Source organism: Eleginops maclovinus, chromosome 12 (genome assembly GCF_036324505.1).
Source record: "Eleginops maclovinus isolate JMC-PN-2008 ecotype Puerto Natales chromosome 12, JC_Emac_rtc_rv5, whole genome shotgun sequence".
In the NCBI taxonomy this organism is placed as follows: Eukaryota; Metazoa; Chordata; class Actinopteri; order Perciformes; family Eleginopidae; genus Eleginops; species Eleginops maclovinus.
The window spans coordinates 21,977,957-21,993,260 of record NC_086360.1 but is presented as its reverse complement, the minus strand read 5'-3'; the positions used below and the strand labels follow the sequence as shown (position 1 = coordinate 21,993,260).

Genomic DNA, 15,304 nt, shown 5'->3' with positions numbered 1-15,304 from the left:
CTTTTACTTGAGTATCATTTCGACTGCATGAATTTTACTTGAAACAGAGTATTCATACAAATTCTGTTACTTCCAATTTTACTTAATTACAAAATCTGAGTACTTTTCCCACCTCTGATGGTGAGTGGCAGACAAAAACCACACTGAAAAAACTGAAACGTTGAATTTAATTAGATGTATTCTGTCAACAGATTTCACATAACTGTATGAGGTTAGTTGAAAGAAATAGGTAGTATTAGGTTCAAGTTATTATTGCGTTCAACTAACCTAATACAGTTGTGGGAAATCTGTTGACATAACACAGTAAATGTTTAAGTTGTTTCAGTGTACGCTCAGTCTATGTTTTGAAGCTGAGAAGTCATGGACATAAAACTCTCACCTCTTGCAGATGTTTTGTTGCCCGGTTGAGCGCCTCTTCGTACCCAGACTGCCTCAGCTCGCTCAGGCTCTCATAGTACTCATCTGGGTCGTCTTTTTCCGTGAACAGAACCTGCGACAGGATCTTCCATCCACAGATATCAAGCGAGTGGCTCAGGTACCTCTGCAAACTGTAACAAAGCTCATCCAATTCTGTCTCGGGTACTTCTGCCATGCCGAACAGCACTGTCCACATCCCGGCTGGTTCCTCCGGAAACACCGGGAGGCAAGGCTCCAGGTCCGAGTTCACCGAGCACAGCTGCTGGTGGACCGACCGCAGGTCCTGGAAGGAGAAAAGCCCGGCCCAGCTGCAGTCCTCCCGGTTCAGACTGTCCAGCTCCTCCAGGTCCAAGATGTCCAGAGAGGGGGACAGCTGGTCCTCTCTGAGAGGTTTTAACACCTCGGCGTCACTAATGACAGAAGGGATTTTGACAGGACTTATTGTTTGTGCAATGATGGACTTGGTTTTAGGGCTGCAGACTCCTTTGCTTGGGCTCCTGGCAACTTTATCTCTGATGGGACTTTCAGGCCATTTTGTTTGGTCTCCATCCTGGCCAGTGGCCTCGGCCTGTTGGTCCCTACCAAAGCTTCTCCTTTGCACAGTCCTGTTGTGACACGTAATGGCAAATTTGTCCTCCACTTCATTCCATGCAACAATAAAAACAAATGTGTGCTTTTCCTTATCCTCAAAGGCATTTGGGCGGACGGCTACCCAGCCCGACTCGAAATTATCCTCCATTGTGAAGGACATGTCTGCAAAGTGAGGGGACAGAAATAACAACAATGCTGGATTCAGCCAAACCTGCGTCGTTACTGTGGATGCAACTTAGTATAACGCCGTGTTTTACGTTGTTAAAACCACCAAAAAGTGTTTTCCTTCCGAGGATATTTTGCCTGGAGGGCTATCCTCCTTTGCACACTAAGCGGATGAATTTGGAGCAGTGCAGTGTCACCTCCCATCTCTGGCCCACCTGCCTTGAAACTGAGATATCCGTCTTCTTATCTCATCCTCCTGCAACCCAATAGGTGTATCCTACGCGTTGAGACCATATTAGCCTCGAGTCTGACACATAACATGCGACAGTGTTTACATCGTCAGCTGTGCCCCGTTATTCTCCATACCTCGGATCGAGACCTCCTTTCTCATCACAAAGTATGCTACCAGCCGGATCCAAAAACAGCGGCAAACATCGTTCACATACAACACACGGAGGCCATTAACAAGTGTGACAAGGCACTGTCTTCAGAAAGCTTAGCTTCGTCTCCAAACTCACAACATCACATCTCCATCGTTCGTCAAACAGGACCACATACGCAAAATAATAACGATGGCTTCAGGTGCTGTTGGAAATATCGGATTCTCAATGCAGCTTGCAAGAAACCGCAAACAAAGTTTAGTGTAACAGTTTTGTAGATTGTACAATTTTTTGCTATACAATTCGTTTAGAAAACGTTATGATCACTGACTAAACACAACGTTAATAACCATTAAGATGCATGTAGTTGCGAAACACTGCAAAGAGCAGCTGGTGGTTGTAATTCCGAGGAACATATAAAGGCAACATTAGTGTCTCAGTTTGAGTAGGGCACGTAGCTACGTGATGACGTTTGTTTCTGTTGAGCAGTGTGGTATGCTTTGCAGAGGAGATGCAGCATCTGACGTGATTTCCTCCAGAGGTGGGAGCAGTAGGCCTACTAGATATTGTGTAGGAATATTATGTTAACCTTTAAAGTCCTGCAATCAATTTGTTACTCAAGTGAAAAGTAGTATTAGCATAAAAAAATACTAAAAGTAGCAAAAGTAAAACTTCTTATTATAGATTGGCCCATTTCAGCACACACAATATGTGTTTTGATCATAATTATTGAGGTATTAAAGTGTAATGAAAGCTGGTAAAGGTTCAGCTAGTATCAATGGCTTTGTATACTGCATGGTGAATTTAATCCAGGTGTAACTAAACTCTTATTTAAGTATTGATTATATTTCATATCATTTATAGAAATCTGTAAAGTAATTTAAGATATACATATTAATGTAGTGGAGTAAAAGAACATTATTTACATCTGAATTTAAGTGGGGTAGGAATACAAAGTAGCACAGCTTTTAAATACTCCATGAAAGTACAAGTACCTTAAAATTGTACTCAAGTACTTTATACCTCTGTTTTGGAAATATACACAACCCGTACAGAGTGTGGAACATATTTGTCTGGTCACTTATCGGTTCGAAAACAATATCCTATCGCATCATTTTAGTGAACTCTCTCTCAATAAACCTTCCAAAGAATTCCTCCTCTTTTTTTCTTTTAATCTGACTTGTTTTGAGATGTTTTTCTTATCTTTTAATTTCATTATCTTCATTCTATGTGACATTATTTGTGGTTCCATGGTGTAATGGTTAGCACTCTGGACTTTGAATCCAGCGATCCGAGTTCAAATCTCGGTGGAACCTCGTGGTTTTGAGAATAATATGCATTTGTTGGTAAGAATTGAGTGTATGTCAACTGGAAAGACAAAACTCTGTATGCCTAATGGATACTGAATAATCTTAATATGTCCTCAAAAATACTACGCATGAATTGTAATGAATAAATTGACAGGAAACAACTCAGACTAGACCAAATCAAATGGGGGTCATGAGGGGTTTTCAGCGGGAACAGAAGTTATGGCCAAAAATATTAGACCCAGGAAACTGAAGCCTATAAGAGAGTATGGGTGTTATAAACATAGTTTTTGTTTGGAGAGTGATCAGCATTTCTTTGTTTGACAAATTCATAACTTTTAACTGCTCAGAAAACCCTTCATTAAGCCTGGAGAGCAGTGGTTGTGAAAGTGAGGAACATTTGAATGTAATCAGAGCTAAATCAGTAATTATTATTACGTTACTATGGCAAAATCTAAATAAAAGTAAGGTCACTATCTCCTCACTTTTCACCCTGATTCATGAGGCCGGTTTCTGTCTGACATAACCTGACTTTTACCCTGATTCAGTGTAACAATGACAGCTAATGAGTAACGCATGAAATGATCCATGAGTGAAGCACAGCAAGAGAGAGGAAGACTTTGCCCTATGGTTTCCGATACGTTCAAGTTTCTCTACTTTGCCATTAGTGAGGCCGGAAAACACCACAGTGTTATTTACATTTACTTTGTTTCAAATTGAAATGATTAAAAACATGAGATTTATTCCTTTTTTAATTAAATCTGAAACATTTTGTAGCGGATTTCAGCAATCTTACAAATATGACACGACTGTGAGGATCATTTAGATCTAATGAAGGCCGTGAAGGATAAAATCCCAATACATAAAATGTGTTGAGGATTTCAGTCATAGCAAACAGTAGACCGATTTTGTAGACATCTGATCGGGAAATACAGTACGCTGAAATTCTACCATTCATGATTGTGTTGTGATGTTTGATTCTATCTATTGGTGATCCTCCTTCTTATTCATCAGCTGGTGTGGCCATGGAGGGGCATTGTGGACGTCCAGAAGCAGGCAGAAGGTTTTCCCAGTACTCCCGACGAGCCCTAGCACACATTTTGGTAGATTAGTTTAATTTAATTCAAGCTAATTTGAAAAGAGCAGCAACTGTTGTGTTCAGTCTCACCTGGTTCTGACCCAGGGCTTAGTGTGCATCTCCAGAGCAGCTCCCCACAGTCCATGCTTCTCCGAGGCTGGAGGCAGGAATCCTCTCTCAGCAGCCAACTCTTCTGCTATAGCTCTGATATGGTAGGGCTCAAATCCACAGCAGCCACCAATGTATCGAATTCCAGCATTGTAAGCCTCTCTCGCATATTTCTGCATGTCCCAGCGGGTCATTGCTCTGGTCTCCAGTGCTGAGAGGAGGGTAAAATACAGTATGTATATTAGTCCAGGCATTTTGTTTTATTGATGCTCTAATTAAATATATTAAAAACGCACAGCACGAGCTCTACACTCACAAAACTTAAATCTTTATATGTCAGATTACTTTTTTTTTAATCAACAATGACTTTTCAAACCTGTGTTCTTCTTTTATTATCCTATACGAAAGAAAATGCTGACCAAAGGGGAACTCAGGTAGCGCGAGGTATCCGCCCAGGTTGCACTCAGGAGTGTGGAAGCCCAGCGGCTGGATCATGAGATGAGCTTTGAGGCCCGCTTTCTCTAATCCTGCTTTCATCAACTTCACCGTACGAACGCATGTCAGAGGGTCCAAGTGGCAATTTATCCCGACAATTTCAGCTCCTGCACATGAACACATACAAATAATTGAGATTGTGGAGCTGTAACGTGTCAGACTTGTCCAGTTGAAGAGCCACATCATAGAGGGTCAGTGTACCTGCTTTGACCAGCCTGACAGCACACTCTCCAGGTGGGACTCCGTCCATGTCTCCGTGAGGTGAGATGCAAAGTGTTGAACCTACGGTTTTACCGCTGGTCTTCATCACTTCCACTGCCCACACCGCCTCTTCCACATGTTCAAAATACTGCAGAAAAATATGCATGCAATATTTACTTTGGATTAGTTGTCTTCCCCAACCCAAAATTATTTGCTTCTTTAGCAGCTTAATGACCTGCATTCTGCAGCTATGTGGCTGGTAAAGACGGATAACTGCTACAGTTTTCTATTTGCATTCAGTCAAATAAGTAATTGTAGAGAATTGTGGAGGATTTAAATTTTTGGCAACTTTTTGATCTAACAGAGATCTTCTTGAGCAATACAAGCTTTGCCTGTGATGGTGAAAGGACTGCCTGGATGAAGAAACTTTGAAAATTAAAATTCCTGGGAGCTTTTAATACAATGTAAAGATCATTTATTAGGTGTGTCAAAGCCTACAACCTGTTTATTTGATTGTTGAGATTTAAGAAATATGATTATTGCAAGCAAATACACACAGTTAATCCCCTTGTTAATAACTGTACCTCATACCTCTGCAATAAGGAAGTCAATGTCCTTCTTCATGAAGTCATCCATCTGTTTCTTAAAGATGGCCTTCACCTCAGTTTCATTGTGACTCTGCACATAGCAGGGAGTTTGGGAAACACCCCCAGCGACCAACGCATCCCCCTCATTTGCTACCTCCCGGGCCATGTCACAGGCTGCCTCATTGATCTCGGACCCCTGGATCAGGTGACAAGTCGGACCATCAGATTGTTATCCTTTTCATCATGTGCAAAAGATGAAATAAGGTTCTTTGATATAAAAGGTTTTGTACTGACGGTGATGCTTTTGACATTGCCACTGATCTCCAGTTTATCCTCACTGCAGTAGAAGGTAAAGGTCTGGATCACGTTGGCTCCTGCTCGCAGAAACTCCCTGTGCAGCTGCCGCACTGACAGAGAGACAAAACAAAATTGTATCACGAGTATTTGTCCTTGAAGCTTTCTCAAGAAACACTAATTTCAACAACTTTTCATTCAACGTTGTGCTTCCTTTGACCTTTATAGTTTGTTAATTTCACATTTGTGGAGGAATAGAAACCATTCATTATTTACACACATTAATTACTTGTATTTGTGGTGAGGCTCAAATGTTTGCCCCTTATTTATGCAATGAGCAAGTTCATACCTGCTTCAGGATGTTCAACAGCAGCTTCAGGTGTCCAGTGTCCAGCCTTTACATATCCACGCCGCTCCAGCTGCATCACATAACCGCCATCTCCTACAACCACCTCCCCAGCATTAAGGCGCTCCAAGATACCCTGAATGAACACACACACACACACACACACACACACACACACACACACACGTGCTCACACACACACACACATACACACACACACACACACACACACACACACACACACACACACACACACACACACACACACACACACACACACACACACACACACACACACACACACACACACACACACACACACAAACACTACCTTTAGGCTATTGACATGCAGAGTGCTTGAATAACAACTCTTCTAAAAACAGTTTTGGTAGAAACTTTGACAAACATTCTCAACGCAGTGTAGGCCTACTCAAAACATATGCTCACCCTTTGCATTACAGTACATCTGGTGGTGTAAATTAACTAAGTACATTTACTCAAGTACTGTCCTTAAGTACAATTTTGTACTTTGTAAAAATGTACTCTAGGTGAGTGTTTTAATTGTTTACTACTTTGTACTTCTACCATACAACAATTCAGAGGTAAATTGTGTACTTTTAATCCACTACATTTATCTAAAATCTGTAGTTACTTTGCAGACTTGGATTAATAATGCAAAAATAAGAAACAACTCTTAAATAAGACTTTAGTTCACAGACATTTTCAATAGGTCACTGCTCCAGTCTGTAGTCCCCACATGTTTTAAAGAGTCCATCATTGTCCCTATCCCCAAAAAGACAAAACCCATCTGCCTCAATGACTACCGCCCAGTTGCACTCACCTCCATCATCATGAAGTGCTTTGAGCGGTTAGTCAAAACTTTTATCACCTCCTCCCTCCCTGACTCACTGGACCCCCTGCAGTTTGCCTACAGAGCAAACAGGTCCACGGATGATGCCATCTCCCTCACCCTCCACACTGCCCTCTCCCACCTGGACCAGAGGAACACTTATGTGAGAATGCTGTTCATTGACTACAGTTCAGCATTCAACACCATTGTGCCCTCCAAGCTCATCATTAAGCTCAGGGACCTTGGGCTCAACAGCGCCCTCTGTGACTGGATCATGAGCTTCCTGACGGGCAGATCCCAGGCAGTGCGGATGGGGAACATCACATCCTCCACCTTGACCCTCAACACCGGAGCCCCTCAGGGTTGTGTGCTCAGCCCTCTCCTCTACTCCCTGTTCACGCACGACTGCGTGGTCACACACAGCTCCAACACCATCATCAAGTTTGCTGACGACACGACCGTCATCGGCCTGATCACAGACGGCGACGAGACGGCGTACAGAGAGGAGGTCAGAGCCCTGACATCTTGGTGCCAGGACAACAACCTCCATCTCAACGTCAGCAAAAAAAGGAGCTGATTGTGGACTACAGGAAGAGGCAGAGAGAGGCACACACACCCATCACCATCGACGGGACTCCTGTGGAGAGAGTCAGCAGCTTCAGGTTCCTCGGGGTAAACATCAGTGAGGACCTGACATGGACACATCACACCAGGGTCATATCCAAGACGGCTCGACAGCGGCTCTTCTTCCTCCGCAGGCTGCGGAAGTTCGACATGGACTCCAGGATACTCTGCAACTTCTACAGGTGCACCATCGAGAGTATCCTGACTGGCTGCATCACCGCCTGGTATGGCAGTTGCACCGCCCTCAACCGTAAGACTCTACAGAGGGTGGTGAAAACTGCTCAGCACATCACCAGGACGGAGCTGCCATCCATGGAGGACCTCTACACCCAGCGGTGTAGGAAGAAGGCCGGTAGGATATTAAAGGACCCCCATCACCCCAGCAACAATACCGGTACCGCAGCATCCGGACCAAGACCACCAGACTCACAGACAGTTTTATACCACAGGCTATAAGACTGCTGAACTCCTGACCTCTGTGAATGTCTACTCACATCTTTTTACACACATACATATATATATATATATTATACACATCTGCCATACATATCTGTTTATAGTATACATATCTATATATTATACATATCTGCCATATACATCTGCTATACATAATATATGCATCTGCCCATACCTCCTCATTCCACAAGTGTTTAAATACTCTCAATGTATTCCACATATGTATATATTTCACATCCTCAAATCTTTATTGTTGTTACTGTAAATATTCTTCTCTCTTTTTGCACTATTTTATTTATGTTATTTGCACCATGTATGTTGAGTTGTTGGAGGAGCACGCGACATAAGATTTTCATTGCCAACATATACGCTGTATCTGCTGTGCATATGACAAATAAAACCTTGAAACCTTGAAACCTTGAAACCACCTGGAGTAAATTCATTAAAACCAGCTGCACCTTTATCAGCTTTAAGAAACACAATAAAGCATCAATCATTATAATCAAAACATATATTATATATTACTCTGAAATGGAACAATCTGCATAATAAGTACTTTTACTTTTGGTACTTTATGTATATTTGAATGATAACACTTTTGTACTTTTAATTGATCTACATTTTGAATGCAGGACTTTTGCTTCTAACAAAGTATTCCTATAGCTACTCTTATTTTACTTACAAGACCTGACTAGTTTTCCCACCTCTGCAGTAAATTCCTCCCAGGAATAAGGACTTTTTTTTATCAGGTGCTTTGACCCAGAAAACTGAAGATCTTTCACATTGCACCTTTCAAGATTAGATATCAAGTTATTACACACCTTCACTGAATAAATCGCATGTGAAACAGCGACAGAAGTTTTTATATTTATTTGACTTACCTTTCTCTTGCTCATGGTAAATAATGTGCTGGCTTGCAGTACTTTGAAGAACTTATATGCATGAGCTCCTTTGACATGAGTTGGGACTGCACAAAACAGATATATATATATATATATATATATATGTATACAAGTAGCTCTGGAAGCGGAGTGCGGCTGACCGGCGGGGGCAGTATGTTATCACACACCGTAAAAACCCCTCAGAGGCACGCCCCCTGTGCTTTTAGCCAATCAGCACGCCCTACACTTTCTGTTCATTTTCCCTCAAAATGTCATCAAATGTATTTACATACAAAAGGATACATTTCAATCTAAAAAGAAAAAGTAAACTACTGTATGCTCTTAAAAAATCCATCATCTGGATTACTGTAACGCACTTCTCATTGGGATTCCTAGCAAGAGCATGCAGAGGCTTCAATACATCCAAAGCTCTACAGCTAGGATCCTTATGAGAGTGCGGAAGCATGAGCACATTACCCCAATTCTCCACTCACTCCACTGGCTTCCCGTCTCCACCAGGATTGAGCACAAGGTTTCCCTCCTCACACACCAATGTACCCATGGACATGCTCACCCCTACCTCAAAGAACTTCTCTACCCACAAAACACAACACGCTACCTCTGCTCCACTCACTCAAACCTCCTCCACAGACCCAGGACCAGACTCAGGACCATGGGGGATAGGAGCTTCTGTGCTGCTGCCACACGTCTGTGAAACGCCGTCCCTGACACCTTGAGGGCACCGCAGTCCATTGACTGTTTCAAAAAAGATCTTATGACATTTCTTTATAGCAAAGCTTTCGGTCCCCCTTCGATGTTTTTTTAAATCCTTTTTTATTCTTTAAAAAAACTGATCGTTTTTATTTCCTTTCCCTTCCCTTTTTTTCTTCCTTTTTAAAAAAAGTTTTTAACCTGTAGCACTTTGAGATCTTTGATGAAAAGGGCATTATAAATCAAATGTATTATTATTATTGTTATTATTATCAGCCAAATGTAATAAGAACAATAGGGGTATACAAATTAAATGACAGATCAGGCATCAATGTCTTTTAATTTACAATTTAATGAGGTTCTACTGTGGTTTTACAATTCCTTTAGATAAATGAATGTTTTGCTCGAGAAAAGATCAATAATGTAAGATAATAGGCTAATTCATTTCACTTTATAAGGTAAGATGGACCACTTAACTATAAACCTGATACATTTTTGCTTATAGAATATCAAATAGCCTATAGTAGTGTTTTTCCCTTCAAAAAAATTGACTACAAAACACATATGCTTTAGTTTTTATTTGATTTGTTTTCCAGCAAATTGCAACAATAAATCAACAGAAATGTTTCCAACCACTTCAGAGAGAGTTAACTGTGTATATGGTTAATCGACAACGTTGATTTGCATTCTTCATATGAAGCAAGTGGTTAATCAGATCAGAATTATAACAAATAAAGAAAAGTGTATGGTGTGTACAAAAGATTATGTTGGTATTTAAGATTCCAGCTATTTTCCATAATCATCGCCTGGCGGGCCCATGGAAGGACAATACGGGCGTCCAGAAGCAGGCAGGAGGTTTTCCCAGTAGTCTCGATGAGCCCTAAGAAAAACGTTGTTAGATTAGATGGTTGTAACCCAAACTTTTGCAGAACAGAAACAGGCACTTTTCTATTTCCTCTGGTATTTTGACTACTTTACTACAGCTGTCATGTTGCAATAATTTGTACAATACATATTACTGCTTCAAATCTTTTGTTTAACATATCTTAATTGTGAGGTAGTAGCTGTGTTTCGGTTCAGTCTCACCTGGTTCTGACCCAGGGCTTAGTGTGCATCTCCAGAGCAGCTCCCCACAGTCCGTGCTTCTCCGAGGCCGGAGGCAGGAATCCTCTCTCAGCAGCCAACTCTTCGGCTATAGCTCTGATATGGTAGGCTTCGAATCCACAGCAGCCACCAATGTAGCGAATTCCAGCATTGTAAGCCTCTCTGGCGTATTTGTGGATGTCCCAGCGGGTGATTGCTCTGGTCTCCATTGCTGAGGGGAGAGTAAAATGTTTAAATCAGCATGTTGTTGTATTGATCTTCAAACTGCGTATTTAGGGAGTTCAATGGGGTAACCAGAAACGTACACTCTATACTCACCTTACCTTACTTCATGGGGATTAGGAATAATTCATTAATTTCCTTTTTCAAGCAAAGTAGGATTCTTAGTTTCCTCCCCTTAAGTTATGAGACACATCAGAGTGGACCACTGAGAACAGCTGTTATTACAGAGGACCCAACAGGGAGAGTGAATATACAACCACATACTCTGAGAGCATTTACACCTTATTGGAGGACATTATGGTCCCATTTCTTTTTAATTCAGCAGATGATATTGCTGTCTATCCAAAATGTTTTGTTGTGCCAGTTTTACTTATGGTTCAATGTCCTCATGCCACCTGTCAGAAGATGGCTGTATTTGGTTGATATAGTACATTGCATATAGGGTAATATATATACCTTAGACAAAGCCAGACAGTTAGAATAGATGGTGGCGTACTCTACATCTCTGTTATCCAGCTGTTTTTCTCATGCTCTTTCTCCTTGGCCAAGCTCCAATAAACTTCCAGGGTGAGACATTGAGTCGGTCTCCTGCAGCTTCTTTGGTTTCCAATTACTCTGCTTACAGTTTGCATCACTCACAGTTATTCAAGCATGATCACTTCTTTCCAGATTCTCTTTGGTCAAATTGGTAAAGACTGTCTTTTTGTGTGTAGACCTATGTAATATGTTTTGAAATTGTGTTGTGTATCCAAAAATGATCAAATCTAAAGAAATCAGTGAATTGAATCAAGGCACCTGTAATGGGCCTGCATCAGCAAAGTGGTTGTCTGACAGAAGCTGTCATAAGCTGACTTTAAAAAAAAGTTTTAACCCACAAAGTCTTTTTAAATAATATATTATAAGAGGATGAAGGATTTAAGTGATCGTACCTGTGAGTCTTGAGTGACAAGGGAAACAAGCTGTGCACATTATAGTGACAACTCAGCTAGCAGCCCCTCTGAGAAGTTGTTAACCACCTCAAGAGATTTGGAGACTTGAAAATGCTTTGTTCAGTGTTGGTTATGGTTTAAACCATCCAGTCCATCTGTTTTGGGCAGGAGACCCCTGTGGTTGATTCGGCTCCTGTTAAAAACCTCCTGAACAATGATGTGATGTTATTGAAAGACACATTGTTTTCTCTTTGTTCTGCACGTTAGGATTATATACAAACGCTGACCGAATGGGTACTCAGGAAGGCTGGTGTATCCGCCCAGGTTGCACTCAGGTGTGTGGAAGCCCAGCGGCTGGATCATGAGATGAGCTTTGAGACCCGCTTTCTCTAATCCTGCTTTCATCAACTTCACCGTACGAACGCATGTCAGAGGGTCCAAGTGGCAATTTATCCCAACAATGTCAGCTCCTGCACGTGAACACATACAAAGAATTGATTGATAAATTGTGGAGCTGCAATGTGTCAGACTTGTCCAGTTGAAGAGCCACATCACAGAGGGTCAGTGTACCTGCTTTGACCAGCCTGACAGCACACTCTCCAGGTGGGACTCCATCCATGTCTCCGTGAGGTGAGATGCACATTGTTGCACCTACGGTTTTACCGCTGGTCTTCAACACTTCCACTGCCCACACCGCCTCCTCCACATGATCGACAAACTGCAGGAGGGATGTACATACAATTATCAAACGGAGCAGGAAAAAAACACAGAATCTGTGCACGTTACTATCTGTTGTACAGGTACTCCTCTTGGATGCTGCTCATACCTCCACAATGAAGAAATCAATGTTCTTCTTCATGAAGTCATCCATCTGTTTCTTAAAGATGGCCTTGACCTCAGTCTCACTGTGACTCTTCACATAGCATGGAGTCTTAGACACACACCAGCGACCAACGCATCCCCCTCATTAGCTACCTCCCGGGCCATGTCACAGGCTGCCTCATTGATCTGGGCACCCTGGATCAGATGAGAGCAAGTCGGACCATCAGATTTATATTGTTTTCATCTATGTGCAAAAACCAAATAAGGTTCTTTGACATAAACGGTTTTGTACTGACAGTGATGCTCTTGACATTGCCACTGATCTCCAGTTTATCCTCACTGCAGTAGAAGGTAAAGGTCTGGATCACGTTGGCTCCTGCTCTCAGGAACTCCCTATGCAGCTGCCGCACTGACAGAAAGGCAAAGACATAGGCTTTTATGGAAAACACCAAGACTTTGTGTGCAAATAAAGAAGTTCTCAAGACAAACAGTACAACTTTGCAATAAGACTACCCTTATAAAGGATTCATAAAGGGTTTATAAGGGTTAGGGTTAGGTTATTAATTAGGTTGTAAACACTATATTAATCATCAAGAACCATTTATAAAATAGTCAACACAGGCTCACTATTTGGCAAGATGACTAAGCCTTATATTGGTTACCAAGCTTACTTCCTCTTCTTCATCAGTCAACATCCTTGGTATCTGTTGTTCACGGAGTTGATTCTCTGCCCAATCTATCTTGATGTTAAGCAACCGATCACAATTGCCCTGTTTATCTCTTGTCTTATGAAAGCTTATTGATGATTTATAAGTGTTCACAACCTAATTAATAAATGAATTACAAACTATTCGTAAACCCTAAGGGTAGTCTTATTGTAAAGTGGTACCAGACATACTAATAAATGGGTAGATACAGTCATAGAAAATGGACTTAAATACCATTTTAGGTACTTGTACTTTACATTTCTTGCTAAATTGTACATATTCTCCACTAAAATTCAGAGGCAAATGTTGCACTTTACGACGTTACAAACTCTGATAACTGCAGTTACTTCAAATATTAAGTCACAGAGTATATTCTATATATATATTCTTAGTGGTATTAATACTTTCAAAACTGGAATACATTGTCCACCTCTGGGTAGGTAACACATGTACCTGCTTCAGGATGTTCAACAGCAGCTTCAGGTGTCCAGTGTCCAGCCTTCACATATCCACGACGCTCAAGCTGCATCACATACCCTCCATCTCCTACAACCACCTCTCCAGCATTCAGGCGCTCCAAGATACCCTGAATGCAAGCGCACACACGCATACACACACACTTATTAATTTTTTCTAATTATTTGCTATGCCTTGTATTGTAGTATGCTGCTGCAACACAAATATTTCCCAGTTTGGGATTAATAAAGTAATTCTTATCTTATCTTATCTCTTACACACACACACACACACACACACACACACACACACACACACACACACACGTACACACACACACACACACACACACACACACACACACACACACACACACACACACACACACACACACACACACACACACACACACACGAGATGCCAATTCAATTGTGCCCTAGTGATATGAACCCTCACCAGGTTTCCTTGTTTAATTACTTCACAATGATGAGCCGAATTTGTTCAAAGCATTTAGTGCCTGATTCCATAAACTGACACATCATCAGCAATAGATTTTGTACATACTTTCAATGCATTCGAAAACATATCTTCAAGACATAGGAAAACCCTTTTATCAATGTAATTAAAGATATTATTTTGTCTTTGTCTGTGAGCATGTTAATCACCCTGACAAGAGATTGACAGAGTAAAACTGTAAACGCGTGATACATCCGGGCTAACATAATTAGACTAGATCTTAGATTCAACTGTATTGTCATTGCAAAGTACTAAAGACAACGAAATGCAATTAGCATCTGACCAAAAGTGCAAAACAAGCAGTAAAGTGCAGTTATTCATACTATAATATAAATACATCTGACAGTTCTTGTCCTTATTGCGTTTATGTTGAATGGATTCCTGAAACAATGTCTGCAAATAGAAATCTCTCTTAGGAATGCAATCTACATTTAACCATTAGGTTCAGAGTTGCTAAGATAGTAAAAATATAACAATATTTAAAATGAATATTAGACAATTAGCAGATCAGGCTTTGCATACCCTTCTCTTCTTGCTCTCCATGGTCGAAAACTTCTCAGTCAACGATTCTGAAACAGCCCTGCGCGTACTGCGTGGTTTGGGGAGCAGCGTCACTAGCACTGTAATCTCTTCTCACGAGACTTTACACGAGAGCATACTACAATTTAATAAAAACATATTTTGATTTGAATAAATAGTGGGGTTTTTGTCAAAAAATCAAGCTGACTGATCAAAGAATACGCAACATAGCCTCGTCTAGCCATGACATGAAGACTGTCATGAATGGTGTCTGTTTTCTTGTAATAATAATTAGAAAATTATTTCAACGTATTATTATTTGTACCTATAATTATAGCCTAAATAATAATAGTAGTTATCCTGGTTGAACTGGACAAATGTGTCTGTGACAAGTGTGTGTGGACATTTTTAGACCATTCAGAATTGAAGATGCTGCAATTGTAGAAAAGCTGGAATGATTCAGTGACTGAGCAAGTCAATCTTCATAACATAACCTACTGTATTAACAGTTCATTAAATTGTCTTTACATGAAGAATA

General features: G+C 41.0%; 2 protein-coding genes, 1 non-coding gene and 1 pseudogene across 6 annotated transcripts in view; 1 reads left to right on the top strand and 3 right to left on the bottom strand.

Annotated features, from left to right (window-relative positions):
- LOC134874112 (junction-mediating and -regulatory protein-like) overlaps window positions 1-1,732 on the bottom strand; it is a 15,270-nt gene extending 13,538 nt beyond the window's left edge. Inside the window, exon 1 of the mRNA XM_063898117.1 lies at window positions 380-1,732. Coding sequence (XP_063754187.1) covers window positions 380-1,168 — 789 coding nt within the window. The 5' untranslated portion in view covers window positions 1,169-1,732. The remainder of the gene's footprint in view (window positions 1-379) is intronic.
- Window positions 1,733-2,797: 1,065 nt separating this feature from the next.
- On the top strand, window positions 2,798-2,869 carry trnaq-uug (transfer RNA glutamine (anticodon UUG)). Its single transcript has one exon. It is a non-coding gene; the product is annotated as a tRNA-Gln (tRNA).
- Window positions 2,870-3,594: 725 nt separating this feature from the next.
- On the bottom strand, window positions 3,595-9,436 carry LOC134873820 (betaine--homocysteine S-methyltransferase 1-like). Of its 4 annotated transcripts, none has more exons than XR_010166987.1 (8): window positions 8,781-8,937; window positions 5,973-6,105; window positions 5,624-5,736; window positions 5,334-5,525; window positions 4,743-4,890; window positions 4,423-4,648; window positions 4,029-4,257; window positions 3,595-3,948 (listed from the first exon to the last, which is right to left on the bottom strand). XR_010166987.1 is itself a non-coding variant. In XM_063897697.1 (8 exons), exons 2-8 carry the CDS (start codon window positions 6,046-6,048, stop codon window positions 3,864-3,866), a joined length of 1,026 nt encoding a protein of 341 aa, XP_063753767.1. In that variant the 5' UTR covers window positions 6,049-6,105; window positions 9,415-9,436; the 3' UTR covers window positions 3,595-3,863. The 4 variants fall into 4 exon arrangements, 3 of the variants coding, with proteins under 3 accessions (XP_063753767.1, XP_063753765.1, XP_063753768.1); XM_063897697.1 differs by lacking the exon at window positions 8,781-8,937 and adding an exon at window positions 9,415-9,436 and having other exon boundaries at window positions 4,466-4,648; XM_063897695.1 differs by lacking the exon at window positions 8,781-8,937 and adding an exon at window positions 9,258-9,279 and having other exon boundaries at window positions 4,466-4,648.
- Window positions 9,437-10,054: 618 nt separating this feature from the next.
- On the bottom strand, window positions 10,055-14,850 carry LOC134874281 (betaine--homocysteine S-methyltransferase 1-like; annotated as a pseudogene).
- Between the last annotated feature and the right edge of the window lie 454 nt (window positions 14,851-15,304).